This window comes from Glandiceps talaboti, chromosome 9 (assembly GCF_964340395.1).
Source record: "Glandiceps talaboti chromosome 9, keGlaTala1.1, whole genome shotgun sequence".
In the NCBI taxonomy this organism is placed as follows: domain Eukaryota; kingdom Metazoa; phylum Hemichordata; class Enteropneusta; family Spengelidae; genus Glandiceps; species Glandiceps talaboti.
Window position 1 is genome coordinate 20601225 of NC_135557.1, and position 20000 is coordinate 20621224.

Sequence of the window (20000 nt, forward strand, 5' to 3'; positions counted from 1 at the left end):
CCGGTTACAAATAAAAATATACATGGCTCATAGCAACGGTTGATATGTGAACGATATACCTTCCACAGAGGTCTCTTGCGAAAGTTATGCGCATGCGCCTAAATCACTAAGAACGAGAGTAGAAAGCTTACTTAAAAGTGTACCTATGGAAGCGGCAATCTTATTGGTGCATGTTTCCTTCTTACGTATTTAGGGCCAATGAAAACCGTCGGTATTGAATAGGTTTGACTCGAGACGTTTGCACGCAATGTCTAAAATGTTGAATTGGGTCGATGATCCTTTCTCTTTGACTATTCATGCAAGCAAACACCATGCCACCCCTTCATATGCAAATCTGCCAACCACCTTTCACTAAGGCAAGCCGTAAACTGTATCTTTTGTTTGGTAACGCAGCGCATGAACAGACTGAAATAAAATTTACGAGATTTCACAAGACGGTAATTGTCAATTTTCCATTGAAATGGTGGCATGAATACACAATACAGACGTCGCTACTTATTCACCACTTCACCGTAATGTGAGTGAGTGCCTACACCGAGAAATAAGTAGCTAGGCCTTGAAAGGAGAAAGTGGCATTATTTATGCAATATCAATATATGATATTGAAAGGGAAATGTAAACACGGGAAGCTGAGTACAGGAAAGCCTATGGCAGAAAACATAATTGGTGTGTTCATTAAAATCTAATATTACAGGGGTCATCGTCTGCAAATAATAAATATATCGATTTTACAACACCTTGTACATCTACGTACAGCCCATTCTTTCTACGCTGACGTCTGCATCGTCACGTGACGTGGATCACAATAGCGGTAAATTAAGACTCATGCTTCCAGAAAAATAGCCACAATTAGCTCCATTTGACCCGAATAACAATACACAATTATCGATTTTATTTCAAATACAAGGTAAGGATGGAAAGGTCCTTTATATTAATTATTTATATAGTCTTTATTTTATTTTAAAGAACACCAGTAAGTCCTTTATTTTAATATACATTGTCAGTTTTTAGAATCCTTTTATTACTTTTTTTTTTAAACTGTTGTCAGGCGCATAGAAACGTATTGTGAATTTGCGCGGATAAATGAATAAATTATTATTATTATATTATATTGACATCGCCTAGTACAGCTTATGTATGTGAGATGGGAAATGAATATAAATAATTAATATTAAGCGTGAGTCTTGTGGCATCGCGATTATTACAATTTTTATCGTAGTTGATTGATGTTGATTGATGATGATGATGATGTTGCTGATGTTGTTGTTGTTGTTGTTGTTGTTGTTGTTGTTGTTGTTGTTGTTGTTGAATCCACATAGCCTAGCTAATTGAACATTGAGATACAGTTTATCATAGGTAATCATATAACACGACACATATCGAAGCAGTGAAACGTAGATAATGAAATTATGATATTACTTACAAGTCACGACTCGATTACCATAATTCATATCTACATTAAATATGACGTATGTCCAATCACTGAGAGTGGTTCATTTTATGTCAGTGTATCGTTACATTGGAATTACGTCAAATCGCCGACAGTAGTACACGTTATATATGTTTGTCGCTATATTTGGAATTAACCCATGTCGTTTCCATAACAACGCAATCCTGAAGATGTCACAGGAGAGTATTTCAGTTGATGGAATATACAACCTGAATTTTCTACTAGAATCTGTAAAAACCTAACAGAATAGTTTACCGAAGGTGTTTTCACCTAATGATCACCATGGTTACCAAGACGCCTCTAGCAGACAAACCTAAAATATATGCGAAGGACGGGATGTGTACATGTGTTATACTATGTGCAAAGCTATGTTCGGTTAATTATAAGTTTAGCATTCTTTGATTACATTACAAACATTACAATGACGCACATAATCACTTTAACTGTATGTCGTTTTTTTGTTTTGTTTTAACAACCTAATTTGCATAATGTATTATTATAAGTGACTTTCACTATGACGGGTATAAGAGTTAAATGAGGCTGACATTTCAACAAATGCGCATGTGCACTGGGTAGCCCACAAGACGTAGGTTGACCTCCGATTTATATAGATAGGTATGACTTAACTACAGTTGCTACGGTATATATGTTATGGCACGGACTAACGCATTGCCTGTTACTATACTTTGACGAAGTTTTTTATAGTTCAACTCATCAGGTGATCTCAGTTGAGTGTATCATAGTACATGGGACTAATTGAATCAATGACTGGATGTGATTTTTTAAAGACAATGAGCGAATTCTAGACTCTCTAAAAATGCACTATATATAGTGTGTTGAGGTGACAAGACTCGGCGATTATATGCAACCAGTGACCTCAGGTGAACTCCAACCACTACCAACATCAATATTACTATAATCACCGGTACCACCCCACCACTAGTACTACTACTATTACTACGAACAACACGCAGTAAAAGGTAAGTAGAAGTGCGTAATATCACTTACAAGGATAAAACCAAAGGACGTGTAGTGTGACACTCACTGATACGTGCCTGTGTATTCAGAGACTATTCAAATTCAAAGTATGTACATGGTCACCGCTTGTATTTTATCGTATAGCGATTTGTTTTTAGTATCATGTGTCTAATTCAACAACAACTATATGGTGATCCGCCAATTCAGTATTTATTGTTGAGATAGAGTGAGGCTCTAATTAACTTAGACAGTCAACGTTACGATGTATGTACAAGTATTAGTGGTGACACTGCCTGTCATGGTCACAACATTCTGTATTCACTTATTAGACGCCATCGTTGTTGTTTTTCTATGTCATACACATTCTCGACGTTTGGTATGTTACTGGCCCGTTACTCGGGAGTTTTCCATATATGGCGTTGAAGATAGATGTCTTCCCATCTCTGTTGTTGATCTGTTATGTCTAAATTGCACACAGCCATCTACATAACTAGTATGTGAGCATGGTATCACAGCTTTAGAAATAGCAGATGTTAAAACGAGACATTGAGAATTGTTACTTATATGTGACTACTCTACTTTTAAGAATGGAGATATTCGTACTATAAATTCGTCCATGGTACATACACACGAGATTCGAAATATTCATACAACAATGGTATTATACAAACACACGTACACATATATGTCATATATTGGATTTGTTTTATTTTCAGTACCAAAGACTTAACAACTGACCAATCGTAGGACGTGACAGTGAACCAAAGTACTGATACGTATTAATCAACCAATCGTAATTAGTACAGGTGGTGGAAACCATGCAGACTTGGTGGTTCCTCTCCGTTCTAATATTCTCAGTTATCGGCTTCAAACAAGGTGAGAATTATGTAGACTTGAATATGGTAATATGTGTTGTATTATACATACATACATACATACATACATACATACATACATACATACATACATACATACATACATACATACATACATACATACAGACATACATACAGACAGACAGACAGACAGACAGACAGACAGACAGACAGACAGACAGACAGACACACACACACACACACACACATACATACATACATACATACATACATACATACATACATACATACACACACATATATATATGTGTGTGTATGTATGTACCCTCTCCTAATTTCCATTCATTAAATTATGACCCTTTCCGAGGACCAATGCAACTTGTAAAAAGTGACCCTACAAACCCCCCCCCCCCTCCAACACCCCTTGTAGTTACTGAAGACTTCCTTATATTAGCTGGTTTTACTTATATATCAATGTTATATATGTCATTCTTGTATGTCTTTTACAGTTGACGGACAAAGTATAACCGTACCTCCATCCGATGTAACAACTAGAGTTAGTTCTACCGTAGTACTCAGATGTGAAGTAGCCGATCAAATTGGTGATCTCCTATGGCAACAATCTGACAAAACTATCAGTACAAATGACGTTATAAATGCCGAGTTTGAAGCAAAGGGGTACGTCGTCTTATATTTTATTAATATTAAATAAAAAGATAGAGGCATAAATAATATGACATGGTCATAACATGAAGTATATATAACGCGTACATGACACATAACACATGTACATATGATAAATACATACAATATATACATACTGATAATACCTAACACATATACATTGTAAGTACACAACACGTACATAACACGTGATAAGTACATAACACGTACATAACACGTGATAAGTACATAACACGCACATAACACATGAATTGTGATAAGTACATAACGTGTGCATAACACGTGATAATTATATAATACATAACACATATGATAAGTATATAACACGTACATAACATGTGATAAGTGTATTAAAACGTACATAACACATATCATAAGTACATTAACATGTACATAACATATATGGTGTGTATATAACATGCATATAATCCATGATAAGTACATGACACGTACATATATAACACGTGATAAGTACATACAATTTACATAACATGTGATACGTACATATTACATATGATAGATATATATCACGTACATACATATACTACTACTGTACAATGTTACCAAGACAACGTACAGGTTTATTTGAATAATACGAGGTACCATATCGTTTTGGAATATTTTATTTTAGGTTTTCAATTACGGGTGACCAAACTTTAGGACAGTATTACCTTCGAATTGAATCTGTAACAATGGATGATATGGCGACGTACACATGTGCAGTTACTGGCCCCCCGCAACAGTCTGCAGCAGCCTCCTTAACAGTACTAGGTAATGTTTCATACCCAGTATCATTAGAGTAAGTGTGTATGGCAGATAATCACCACTAATCTACATCACTGTAGTCGTATCGTTGGAAAGGTTATCATTTACTGTTTTGGGTTGATCCAACCGAGTTAGTGTTCTCAATATTCTATGGACACCTTTTCGTTGCATAGACAAAACTCGTTATCATTAAATTGTCCAAGGGAGGGGATTGCACTAGCACACAGAAGGAACAGGTGAAGGACGGGGCTTATATGTACACAGACAGAATTAAGAGGGGTGGAGGCTGATAGGCACACAGAAAGAAATGAGAGGGGTGGGAGCTAATCGGTTTACATAAAGAATTGAGAGGGGACGGGGACTAACAGTCACCCACAATGAACTTAATTGAGAGGGGTTAAGGGTTGTTGACTCGCAGAAAGACCCGAGTAAAGTCACTGTTAGACAGTTGCATACCAACCTTATAAGGCATAGCATAACACAGATGTGTGATTGGTATTCCAGAGGCCATTCCACCGAATACTGGTAACCCTCAGTGTGCCGAACAAGTCAACGACTTGTCTGTAGAAAAAGAAATCATACTGATATGTTCTAGTGAGGGAGGGGATCCACCCGCCACGCTGGTATGGAGTAATGGTGCTCAGGACCTAGAAGGAGTAGATTTAGAAACTCAAGTTGGAGTGAGACTGGGTTTACCATTAACATTTGGACCAGCAATTCAAGGAAAAACCTACACATGTACATCTAACCACGTGACTTATACTCAACCACAGACCTGTACTATTGGACCATTGGACATTAATCGTAAGTACATTTGGTTTCTATACACAGTGGCAATGCAATGATAAGTAATGTGTAGTGTACCACACACACACAACACACACACACAATATATATATATATATATATATATATATATATATATATATATATATATATATATATATATATATATATATATATATATACGCACACAAACTATGTGTACAAACTATGTAACTATAAGACTGTCACACTGACAATATTTATAAAATCAGTACAAATTATTTCTTACTCACAGAACAGAGTTTTGTATCAATACCACCGTTACGGAGTGAGAGACAGAGTGACCATATCACATTAGAATGTGTAACACGTGACAAAAGTGGTCAGTTGGAGTGGTACAAGGACACTAGTACTGGACTACTTAAGCTTAGTTCTGATACCGATGTTTTAGAATCATTTGGCGGCAGGTTAGTCTCTCATCTTTGTCCATATACAGTATCTCACTGGTCATGAATGAATCTAAGCAAACGTTTTTTGACGTGTTTGACGATAAAACAAAATTCATCGTTGCGATGTTAACAAAATTACAGACCTTTCAGCCCTTTCAGCACAATATATATTTACCAGTCAATTACAGCGAATAAAAACAACGAATCTTACAAAATCTCAAAATAAAGAAATGTAAGCGAAAAAAACCTAGATAAGATTTACGAAATGACGAATATTTTAATGTTGATGTCTTCATTGTACTCACGTCAGTTTCTAAATGTGTACCCCTTTTTCCCCAAACTGAGAACACATGACTGAAATTGCCATAGAAACGACTTTATAAAAATCACTAATTCCATTTTATCATTAAAGCCCCTCCATAGAGCAAAACAACAACAACAACAACAACAACAACAACAACAACAACAACCAGCACCACCACCACCACAACAACAACAATTTGCATATACCTTATATTTATAGGAATATAGTTCAATATCATCACTGACTTGTTATTTTTGTTTCATTTTTGGTAACCATGGATACCACGTGTAGATTTTCAATAACTGGAGATCAACTTCTAGGTCAATATACTCTAAGCATAGACGATTTACAATACAGTGACGCTGGCGACTATTTGTGTCACTTGACGGCACAAGGTGTACAGCCTTCTGTATGGTCACAATATTGTAAACTGACTGTTGAAGGTAAGTACAACAACGTAGGTGGCGCACTCCGTTGTGACACTCGTTTGTAGTAAGAACGTCCATGGATGTTGATATTTTGAGAAGTGTACGTTACCGACACGAATTAGTTGGCCTTGACGCTATCGTTGTACTTTTCTATTGCATGCAGAAGAATATGAACTTATGATATAAATAACAGTCATTGCATACAAAATATTTATGGTATGTTAATTAAAATTCGACTCTCCCCCAAATCCACTTTCTAAAAAGTGTCCCTCTCCTCAATATTGACCTTTTCTAAACTATGGCCTTCCTCCTTCTTTTGACGTATTTCAAAAACAATGGTTTCCATAAAACAATGGTTTCCATAAAACAATGGTTTCCATAAAACAATGGTTTCCATTGTTGTCAAAGATGAAAAGTGACACGAATCAGAAATTTGACTGATCTGATCTGATATTACAGTACAGTGGTGGTAGTGATGGGATCTGGCAGCTGTGTGGAATATGTGACACTGGTGGCAGCGGTGGGATGCCAAAAACCACAAAATAGTACAAAGTCATATTATACAATGAGCCAAACTAAACTTTTCTAGACTCATCTCTCTCGTCAAGACCCAATTTGTAAAATATGATTTTCTAATTCCCTTACCCCTCGTAGATACTAAAGGCTCTCTAGTATGGGAGGACTGAAGTGTAAACGGTGTCTTTAACATTGTACCGCAAACAGTGACAACTCTAAATTTGAAACACGAATAGCTGTCATTTCTTTGTAGATAAATTAAGCCTCTATACTGTCTAGTAATGTTTGAAGTAAGGTTGTTTTTTTTACACCTGCCTAGTGCCTCGACATTTTATACACCTGGTGGAAACCAACATTACAATTTATTTAAATATTGTCAACAGATCCAATACCACCTGGTGAAAACTACCCAGTCTGTGAAATACCGCCACCACCCTACCTAGAAGGTCATGATATCACTTTTATGTGCCGATCACAAGGTGGATACCCATCAGCTAAATTGGTATGGAGTAGCGATGGTGTTGAATTGCCATCAGAAATTCTAGAATCTGGTAGTGGATCAACACGTGTAGCACTGAACCTAATACTTGACCACAGCCATGAAGGGTCAGCATTGGTGTGTACTTCAAGTTATCAAAATAAGTCGTGCCAAGTCGAGCCCTTTGATATTGATTGTAAGTATGTGTAACACTGTTCATAAATGTACCTTATTTTGTTTTTGGCGTCAGTAATGCACTTTAGCCTAGAGTTGTGTGGTGATTTGCACTATTGACTTTCTCATCTCCGCCTAGCATAATTACCCCGGGGCATTTCCCTATAGGTTTTTGCTTTAAGCTTAATGGAGCTTTGCGACTAGCCAGAAAGCCAGCGCAAGTACTATTTGATTCTAATTTACGGCAATAGCGTTAGCAAGTGATCAGGGCCAACTCATAGAGTTGAGCAGTAGGGGGGGGGGGGAAATAGTCCAAATCCCTACAAGACTTGACTCTAGGCTAATTGATATCATAACTTGTATACTTTGACATTCATGTTTGGAATTCTGATAATTTTCTTCGTTCTTGACTTATTTAGTCATTTATTGTAAACATCAACTAATCCCGGCATGCAACTGATACATACCGTTGTCATATACTAGCAGTGTTCATGTATAAGAAAGAAACGAAATGGAATGCCAACATATCAGACACGACCACTTGAAATCTAGGGGACAAGCAGAATGTATTATTAGGGCCGGGAATATTTTGGTCACAGTCTCGTATTGGGCTCTAACCAATGCTTGGACATACTAAGCCAGCAGGTCTTTCCCTTCAATCTTGTTTTATGGAGCAACAGTATCATCATGATGGCTGGTGGGGAGGGTGTTGACGGCGGTGTCCTCTTCCACGATGTGCACATTTTGAAAATGAGAAGCCATTTTAATAGAGACATGAAATATCAAAGCATATAGTCATATAATTGAAAACCATTGTATACTTGAAAATGGTCTTCAATACCTCAATTTTACTCAGTACAGAAATATGTTGCGACAGACACACACATTCTCTTAGCTATTGACTGCCTCATGATTTAACACGTGGTATTTAAATGACGTTTGCAATTTTGTAAAAGTGTTGCAAGGTGTGGCAAGTCGCGTCACCCCCCCTCCCCCATTCTCTTCAGATCATCGGAAATTTTCAAACCCTCCCCACTTCAAACCCTGAAGTGCTCCCTCCTCCATTTTCTCCTCAACCCCACTGTTGTAAATTCTGTTCGTTCTCTTGAACGTGAACTTGACGTGAACGTGAACGTGATTGAAAATGAAAACGTTACATGTCCGATATTTCCACTTTTCAGTGTTAACACGAGTTCTTGTAGAATTGACACCTGAGATACTAGAAATGGAGGAAGGTGACTCAGCTAGTTTGGTATGTGATGCATCAGTCACTGAGGGCGCCCCACCAATCACCAGCTATGAATGGTCGTATGAAAACCAAAAAATCAACATTAGTGATAAAAGGTTTTCCCGAGAAACTCTGAGTATGACGTCATCAACATTGTTCATACTGAGTGCTGAGAAGAACATGGATGATGCCAAAATTGTGTGCGTTGCTAAGAGTGACGTAGATGCACAGATGGCAACCGCCAGTATTAGAATTGTAGGTATGTAAATATTGGTGTACTATAAATTATGGGATATGTTGATTACGTCATTCCACACGAAGTGATGCCATGGGTTTCAAAATCTTGAAACTTTGATGTTTGATGATTCCGTCATATATTTTGTGTTGTGTCTGTATCTATATCAGTTTGCAGAGTAGAAGTAAACTTCCAAAGGCAGGTTTATTACATACACAGATAAGTAAGACCCTTTTGATAGCTGGTGGAAATTTACAAATTATGATCAATATTCCAGTAAGACTTGATATATTGATCAATGTCAAAGAGACATCTTGAGAACACGTTATATACCTTTTACAAAAACAGCCAAGTATCCTACTGTAATATTTGAAATACTGTGACGTTCCAATGGCTGACTGCTGGCAGTGTTCATTTGCTGGACTCTTCACCAAGTGTATGCATCAGTGACTGTGTAGTACAACTGCAGGCATCAGACCATGGATGAACAGAACCTGTTACAAACAGGGAAAGTAAACAAATAAATTGGGTATTGACACTTGGCTCAGCATGTTGGAACACGGAGCCTTATATTACACACCGTGGTTTGATAAGAACAGATTTATGGCCTCTTTATGTGTACATGAAATGTCAGGGGAACTTCAAATTTGTGAACGTGAACTATTATGTAAAGCGGTCATAAAGCTGTTCTAATCAAATGATAGAATGTAATACAAATCTTTCTACTTACAACATACTGTGTTATTAATCCAATTCAGTTGTTTACTTTCCTTGTTTGCAACAGGTTCTGTTCGTCCATGGTCTGATGTCGACAGTTGTAAGTGGGGACAACTCTCGTTGACAGAAGTGAACCACTTTATCCATTCCTATCTATCTTATCGATTTACCTAACACTTCATTTATCTCTTCCTCTTTTAGAAGCAACCTTGTTTGGCCTTAGTTATCTATTTCTTGCGATTGTGGTTGCCTTGGTGATAGCCATTGTTGTTGCACTGATAATCATTGGCATCATCATATACTGTGTTTGGAAGAAGAGGCAACAGAAGGAAGGTTTGTGTAATTGTTGAATTGTTTGCTGTTTGCTGTTTGTTTGTTTGTTTGTTTGTTTGTTTGATTGATTGATTGTTTGTTTGTTTGTTTGTTTATTTGTATCACCACAATTTGTAGGAAGAGGAGACATAGAAGGGAAGCATTGCACCACTTCAACGTACCATGATGAACAGTTTCAAATCCCTACCATATAAGTTAAACACATGTAATGAGCATCTAAATAAACAAAGTATTACGACTACAATAAATATTACTCTCTGTTAAATCATAGTATCTTGACGTAACCTCATTGAAACTCATAGAGCGCCCTCAAATGATTAAACCTGTTATTATTCAGCAGAAAATTGACCAATCACAGCATTCATTGTATGTTGTTGATTACTTTTCTATAAACATGGCTGCTTCCTGCTCCGAATCTATCTTCGAATTTCAAATTGGCATTTGGCCAAGCTATTGCAGTCGTAATGCCGTGACTATTCAAGATGCGTAAAAAGAGTCTGTCATTTCGTCATAGCTCTTTTATGTGAGATAACGTTGTTTGTTGTTGTTGTTGTTGTTGTTGTTGTTGTTGTTGTTGTTGTTATTGTTTATAGCCTGTATGGCTGTCAATGTTACGAGCTTTCTGATTGGCTACCTCGATATTCAGATCAATGTTTTGTCAAGGAGTTAAATGTATATATATTGATATAATTTTACTGTTGTAGAGGAAGAAGAAAAGAGAATCACTCGCACTATCGAAGAGTCTACAGTATCAGCCAATGTAAGTGGTGACAGTTATGGAGAACAGCCTTATAGCATAGATGACAAATATGACTATTTCGTTATCTTTAATAGTGGCAAACATAGTCGAAGTGGAAAACATCGACATAGTAGTAAAGGTAAACACAACAGTGTTGTCCCACACAGCGACACCGCACAATTTCTTAATCGATCCCTGCCTCCAATACCCGTACCACCACCTTATTACCAGGATGATGAACATGAAGAACATAAGCGTCGAAGACGCCGACGCCGCCGCCGACGTCATCGTCGCCATAGTGATGACGAGCACGACGATGGGGATCGACATCGACATAGCAGACGATCGCGTTCAGAGTCGCGGAGTAAGGAGGATAGAGGGCACGATGATGATTATGCAAAACCGAAGAAACGACGATCGAGAAGAAGAGACAGAAATGGCGACAAAACCCGAAGCCGCTCCGAACCTCCTCGACCATTCACTGACTCAGAGTAACATTAGTGAGATGATGAAGATCAATGTCTATCGTATCGCCGATCAAAAACATCACCACGTGTGCATACCACCAAAGGTATATTTTTTTTTTCATAAGAAGTGAATTATCAACCATGTAGATAGGGTTCTTTAGATTGTGCACCATATGTCATTCCTCTGTTGTCACGTGTCATCCCGTGCAGTCACATGACCATACCCTGTAGTCAAACGACATTATTTCTATAGTCATATACCAATCCTCTGCAGTAACATGACATTCCTTCTATAGCCACGTGTCAATCCGCTGTAACCACACGATAGGCCTTCCATAGTCACATGACGGTCCTCTGTAGTCACATGACAGTCCTATAGTCACATGACATTCCTATATGTAGCCACATTTCTTTGCAGACTGTTGATACAAAGCAGAAATCAAGAATTACAACATAGAGACTGCCAGGAGCACATCTCAAATAACCACAAAAATAGCCTCTAGTTATCTCTATTGTTAGCATTCACTGCACATTGTAAGAATATATTTTTAGAAAGAAATCGTAGGCGACAACTAAATAGTCTCCTCTTAACAGACCTTGTCTATCATGACGAATCTTTATGTAAAAATGAAAGTAAAATATAACGATGACGACAGTACTAGTAAGTTATATAACAATGCCAAGTGTGGACATGTCACCGATTTCTGCCTTGGAGCAGAAATTAAGTAAACAACCCTTATTCCATCATAGCTTTAAGAAGGTCTGGGTATTGAATAAATCGAAAGTTCTTGAAGCTTATAAATTTGTGTTCCAGATATATTGATATTTCACTCTCATAAAAATAGTAGGCCATCGTTAAATTTAACCTCGATGTGGCGATTGATTTTAGTACACCACTGTCGATTTAGACAATATTACTTTCAGTTCCTGCACAGTCTCTATGGTAGAACTGTGTTGTCCATAGAATGTTTAATGTATGTATATTTACATTTGTGTACAGACTAACATTGGTGTGGTTTGTATAATCTAGAGATTATATTCTTTGCATATGTAGGTTGAAATCAATAGTTACAAACACAGTAGACGTCATAGTATATCGACACTTTAAAACTTAAGTGTGGTTCGTTTAGGCCATAAATACAGTCCCAGTATTATGCAGGGACTGTACACATCACATAAAAAGGGGTTGTCGGTAGACATGATGGAGCCTCAGGGGATCATATTTTACAAATCGGTTCTTGGGGAGTAGCATATTTTAGAAATGGAATTTGGGAGGGTCACATTTTACGTTGACTCATTTTATTATCTAGCGTTGCATTATTTTGTGGTTTTGGAATTCCGCCAATCCCACCAGTTACACTTCCCACTATTGTAAAATCCCACCGCTGCCACCATTGCACTGTAATATCATAACATACTCGTCAAATCGGTGGCGCTGCTGACAACCATGTAATGAATCAATTCTTAATTGAATGTGAGGAGAGGTCTCACACAGGGGTGGGAGGGGGGAAGCAATGATAATGTACTGGAGTGGATTCTTAACCTCGGTCCCGACAATGTAGGTAGTGCATCACGTAGTCTGTAGTAATATTGGCCTTCAGTTCTGCCAATTAGTTCCAGGCACAGGAATTAATTAATGTAGTGCCTTCACGCAAACTCAGTGTAGTATAGGTGGGAAGCAACAATGATTTAAATCATAAATGTGTTGGCAGCTGTGGGATAAAGTCCTTTACCATTGGTTCTGGGACTCGTGTCCCTTTTCACGTCTGAAGGCATTTTAACCTAATGTTTTTGAAATATTCGACCAGTGGGGAGAGAGTCACGTTTTAGAAAAAGGAAATTAAGGAGTCCCTTTATAGAAAACGCAATAGGGGTAAGGTCACATTTTACGCATTAATTGCCAACAAACCGTGCTTGATTTTGTCAGACCCCCCCCCCCCCCTGTAATTACTGAAGGCTCCCGAAAGCAGAAATACTAGTAACGAATACCAACACAGACCGCTCGCAACACACCTCAAATACCCGCAACAATAGCCTTTTGTTATCTATTGTTGACATTCACTGTACATTATAAGATTGTAGGCGTAATCGAGCTCCTAACAGAACTCTACTCAAGATGGATATTGCGGTAAAAGGGAAACACTTGTGACGTCAATAGCCAAAACTGTTAAAAACACGACATATTTGATTTGAAAGGAACAACAATTTATTATTAAAAAAATTGTGAGAAAAGCAAACATAAGTTGTGAATAGTGAGCTGATATTTAATTCTTAATGTGGTTGGAAGAGTATGTAACTAATATATTCACTCAGTTGAAGGGTTTGCCCTACCATTATATTGGAAAGTGTGGACAATGTTAAGGTATAATGGTATAACATAGTCTTGTATTGACTCTGATAGGACAAGTGGGCGTTTGTATATCTGTACGTTTACACCCTACACATCACAACAATAGTGATCCATTGGGTTTATGCTGATTACACTAACTTGGCAACCTATTGTAGGCATAATAAATAAGGACGTCACCACACTGGAAATTAAACTCTGCCATTTTACCCAGTCTTTGTTAAGGGTCATTATTTGTTGATGAGGTCATGGACTACAATAGAGGTTATGGGATGGTTTGTATGCAAGGACCGGCTGCAATAGGGGCTATGTATTGGATGTTTTTGTATGCAGGACTCGGCTTTTAAACAACATATCCATTACTACTAGTACACTCTATAGATGTTAGAACAGGGATTATAGGTATTGACTTTTGAACTTCGTCATCACCATGGAGATGAAAAGGACCACCTCCATGGTCATTTAAAACTATATTATCAAATCTGAATTTTTTAATGTGGATATATCTAAAACATGCATAAGATCAATTTTACCATATTGTTGAGAAATTTGAGGTGTTAACATTTTGGAATATCATAAAAAGGAGAAAACAGGAATTGAAAAAAAAGTAATTTACAAATCTGCAAACAAATATTACAACTAAATGAACTCTGTATTCTGCATGTAGAGGAGAATTGTATGAATTTCCATTACTTATTATATTAAGATAAATATGTTAATTATTGGTTCCATATCGAGGAAAATACTGATAAGTAATGCATATTAATTAGCTCATGCATATTAATTAGCTCATGAATATTAATTAGTTACCGGCTCTGCTATAGAGCCCTGCTTGCCAAAGATAACATCGCCAAATAAACTTTTCTTGAAGACAAAATTTACCATGGAGAATAATTCAGTACTAGTATGGATAAGAAATAATTGTATTAATTCATTAAGAACTGTGTGGTAGAACAACAGAATAGATATCTTTTAAAATATGTGAATGACAATCAAATATAGATACATAGAATTTTGACGAAGGACTACAACAAAGTATAATATAAAACTAAGAAGATATGCAAAATTTAAGATCTCTAGGATATTGGTCACTACCAATAGTTTATTGAAATTTAAAATCTAACATAAAACTTTGTACTATAGTGTATATATATATTTATACCTATTTTTACTAATTTTGTACTATTGTTATGCGTTATATTCAGCAAATTACATTTTATTTTATGTTAACATGTATTGCTATAGAACTCATAGAAATGTAATTGACTTTTTATAGATACAATAAATTATCATTTATATTAATATTAATTCTGTATCCATGTTACGATTTTTATTTCTATTCTACTAGTGTTCTGTACCAATCTGTTATATTCTGAGCTATTCCATTATGTCTTGTTCTGCTGTATTGTTATTTATGCTATGTTGTGTTATGTTATGTCATGTCTTCATTCTGTTCGTTATGTTATGTTATGTTATGTTATGTTATGTTGTGTTCATTCTGTTCATTGTGTTGTGTTGTGTTACACTATGTTATGTTATGTTATGCTATGTTATGTTGTGTTTATTATGTTCGTGTTATGTTGTTATGTTGTGTTCATTCTGTTCGTTATGTTATGTTATGTTGTGTTATGTTATGTTATGTTATGTTATGTTATGTTATGTTATGTTATGTTATTTTTAAAAGCAATACCGAATTAAAGTATTTCTTTCCTTTGTGTATGTTATTAACTGTTAAAGATGAAAATCACGGGAAGTGCTAAATCATCGCTGTCAGATTTGACGGAACTTTGGCGACCTGTATAAAACTTAAAAGGATGTTATAATTCGATAAACCAATAGAAACAACAACAAAACAAGTAATCATCGAGTGGTGTGCTCACAATTATTCTACCGCCATCTTAACTCAGATTATTAGTGATGTCTGACACTCCACCTTGTCAAAGAATTGTATTCGAATAGTCGGTGATTTTGCCATTTCCAAGAACTGTATTATCTACAATGTTTGCACCCTTACAACTACAGACAAGCACAGGAAGGGTTAACGACCTTTTTATTCACATTTTTTTTCCATTACAGGTCACCCGGTTCACCAGTGGGCAGTGTTCCTTTTATTTTATTTTCATAGATTGATATTGATTGTATCACGTCAATTCTGTAAGAGCAAACAGTCTCAAATGAGTTATCTGCGTGTTCTTAACTTTCCTATTTCGATTGAATTCTACGATAATAGCATTATTGTCCTTTTCTACAAATAGAACACGTTTATCAGTTTATGTTTTAAGTTTCAACAAACTTGAGAACAGTTGATGTACTTATATTTGCAATCACAACGAATATTGTCCCCCTCGGAAATAACTTCAGCACACTTTCTCTTGTTTCAATCGTACATGTAGAGTTGTTTATCACAAGCCTACATTGTCCATGTTTGTATTCTCGAAGTATGTGGCTCCCTAATCTGATTAAAATCCGATACCTTCGTTATTTTGCCTGAATTGACCTTCTTGGTACATGTTTACATTTTTTAGCTTGATCGCCTCCTCTACAATCAGGCTAAAAAAATGTAAACATGTACCAAGAAGGTCAATTCAGGCACAATAACGAAGGTAAAATAGCAATGAACGATTAGCCGACATCTACATCGGATTTTAATCAGATTGGTGGCTCCCCTAATGTCGTAGCGTAGAATCCAGTCGTTGAAGAGAGGTGGCGAGAGCCACAAATGCCCACCCAACTGGATTCAACGTGTAGGCTTTTATTGCAGCTGACGATGGCCAAATGATGAAAGCTCTTTAAGTTACCCGTCTTCCGTTTACAAATAAAAATATGCATGCCTCAATACGTGGAGGTATATAACTTCATACTCACAGCATGGAAGTGGGTGGTACTGCCATGCTCATAGCAACCCTTTATAAGTGAATGATATACCACGGAGGTAGGAAGGACTTCCTACCGCCATGGACATGCCTTCCACATAGGTAAGTTGAGATAGAAGTACAAATGCGCCTAACTCATTAAGAATGGGGGTGATTTAGTTAAAAATTACTTCATGAGTGCCGATGGAAGCTTCAATTTTATTGGTGATCTTCGCCTGTTTTACGCCAATGAAAACCATCGACATTGAAGATCCTTGAATAAATTGACTCGAGACGTTTTCACGCAATGTCAGATGATGCAAGCAAACACATTGCCACTCTCTTCATATGCAAATATGTCAACCCCTTTGAGTAAAACTAGCCGTAAACAGTACCTTTTGTTTGGTAACGCAGCGCATGAACAGACTGAAATAAAATTTATGAGAATCGACAAGACGGTAATTGTCAATTTTCCATTGAAATGGTGGCATGAATACATAATACAGACGTCGCTAGTTATTCAACACTTCACCGTAATGTGAGTGAGTGACTACACCGAGAACTAAGTAGCTAGGCCTTGAAAGGAGAACATGGCATTATTTATGCAATATCAATATGCGATATTGAATGGGAATTGTAAACACGGGAAGCTGAGTACAGGAAAGCCTATGGCGGAAAAAGTAATTTGCGTGTTCATTAAAATCTAATATTACAGGGGCCATCGTCTGCAAATAATAAATATATCGATCGTACAACACTTTGTATATCTACATGCAACCATTATATAAACTGTATTTGCTATTCCTTCTACTTACGATTTTCACCCACATTCCTGCATTAAGAACGTCACGTGACTCATTCCACAATGGTGGTAAATTAAGATGTTTTTTATAGTGAAAATAGCCACAATTAGCTCCATTTGACCCTAATAACAATAAGCAATTATCGACCTAATTTCAAATGCAAGGTAAGGATTGAAAGATCCATTATATTGACATCAATTTAAAATTTTGAAACTCAGTATTTGATGTATTTACCTTCGTTATTATATTTGCTGAGAGTATTGTGTTGTTGTTGTTGTTGTTGTTGTTGTTGATTTGTTTTGTTTGTAGCGATGTTTATGGTGTCAGTTATTTTCACTTTGTATAACGCTATCACTATGGGAATTGTTTTGTGAACGTTGAATGCGTTGGAGAATCCACATAGCCTAGCCAATTTAACATTCAGATGTAGTTTATCATAGGTAATGATATAACACGACACATATCGAAGCAGTGAAACGTAGATAATGAAATTATGATATTACTGACAAGTCACGACTCCATTACCATAATTCATATCTACATTAAATATGACGTATGTCCAATCACCGAGAATGGTTCATTTTCTGTCAGTTTATCGCGATATATAGCCGTTTCCATAACGACACAGTTCGGAAGATGGTACAAGAGAGTGTCGTCTTTCAGTTACTGAAATCTACAACCTCAAATATCTCATAGGATCTGCAAAAAACTAACGGACTTTGTTAAGGTGTTTTCACTTAATGATCTCCATGGTTACCGAGACGTTTTTAACGTGAACCCCTTCAGAGTACTGTACGAACGGCTCTGATATATGTTATAATATATACAGCTTTCTTTGGTTTCTTATAAGTGTAATATTCTTTAGGTGTTGACGATAGTAATAACCTACTCAATCAAGTTTAACGGTAGGTTGTTTGTGTTTTAACAACTAAATTTGCATATCATTAAGCGACTTTCACTGTAGGTACACAAAGAGTTAAATGGAGCCTGTATTTCAATAAATGCGCATGTGCACTGGCAGCTCACAAGACGTGGTTAGACTTAACTACAGTTGCTACGGTATATGTGTTATGGAACGAACTAACACCTTGCCTGTTACTATACTTTCTCTGTATATTTTATAATACAAGTCACCAGGTGGTTCCAGTAGAGTGTACCATAGTACCTAGGAATATTGAATCAATGATCGGTTGTGATTTTTTACTGACAATGGTTGAATTCTAGACTGCACCTAAAATCAATGTGGCATAGAGTGGATACAGGTGACAAGGCGTCGGTGTGAGGACTGTATGCAAGCACTGACCTTCACATCTCAACTCAAACCACCGCCATCACCACCACCACCACCACCACTAACATCAACAACACACATCAGAAGGTAAGTACGTGATGTACATTAATATACCTGACGAACATGATTTGGCTTACACGGAAAAGACGAAAAGGGCGTATAATGACTTACTTTATATCTGTCTGCATTCGGGGACTATTTAAATGCACTATGTACACGATCTCCGGTAGTATTTTGCCGTGGTGTGATGCATTCCAAATGTTCATATTTCAACTATAGCCAATTCCACTTAGTAGACATGAAGTGAAAGTAGAATTAACTAAGATAGCCAACGTAACGATGTACATGTACGAGTGTTAGTTTAGAGCGGGAGATTATCACAAGGTAAGACACGTCATTGTCATAGTCATAGCATTCTGTATTCATTTCTTAGACGCCATCGTTCTTGTTTTTGTTGTTTGTTTCTGATGTCATGCACATTGTCGACGTTTGGCAAGTCACTGACCCGTTACAGAGTTTTCTATGGCGGTCCAAGTGACTGTTGTCCTGTCAATGTTGTAATGTAATATATCGACTCTTATTTCCAACCAAACTGTACAATAGAAGTATACCTCCATGTTTATACACATTGCCAAGTCAGATTCACTATTTAAATTGTAAATGGAAAAACAAGCCATTGCATCACAACTCTGTGAATATCATTACGGTTGCAAATCGATTCAATTCGTTTCAAACACATGAAAATCGAGATATTTATACAATTAATTCGTCCGTGGTACAAACACATGAGAATCGAGATATTTATACAATTAATTCGTCCGTGGTACAAACACATGAGAATCGGGGTATTCGTACATACAATTCTGGAGTCTTCAGTCAGTACTAGGAGTGATGGGGTAGAAGGGGGGGGGGGGCACTTTTACAAATTTAAATCTGTTCCCGGGGAGGGATATATTCAAGAAAATGGCGGATTTGGGGAGGTCACTTTTTACTGTGACTCATTGCATTATCGAACTCTCCGTTATTTGGTGATTTTGACATCCCACCTCTGTCAGCCGAGCCACATCCCATTGCTGCCATATCCCATCACTGTCTATCCCACCATTGCCACCACTCTGCCATCATAGCATATCATTCAAATCACTGCTGACAACCATGCAG

At 36.9% G+C, this 20000-nt stretch overlaps 1 protein-coding gene across 1 annotated transcript; it reads left to right on the top strand.

Moving 5' to 3' along the window:
• Positions 1-2099: 2099 nt before the first annotated feature.
• On the top strand, positions 2100-14978 carry LOC144440258 (CD276 antigen-like). Its single transcript, XM_078129594.1, has 11 exons — positions 2100-2430; positions 3145-3304; positions 3774-3942; positions 4580-4719; positions 5218-5517; positions 5774-5945; positions 6523-6674; positions 7559-7849; positions 9009-9314; positions 10209-10340; positions 11045-14978. The coding sequence occupies exons 2-11, from the start codon at positions 3247-3249 to the stop codon at positions 11572-11574; spliced, it is 2250 nt and encodes a 749-aa protein (XP_077985720.1). The 5' UTR covers positions 2100-2430; positions 3145-3246; the 3' UTR covers positions 11575-14978.
• The last annotated feature ends 5022 nt before the right edge of the window (positions 14979-20000 follow it).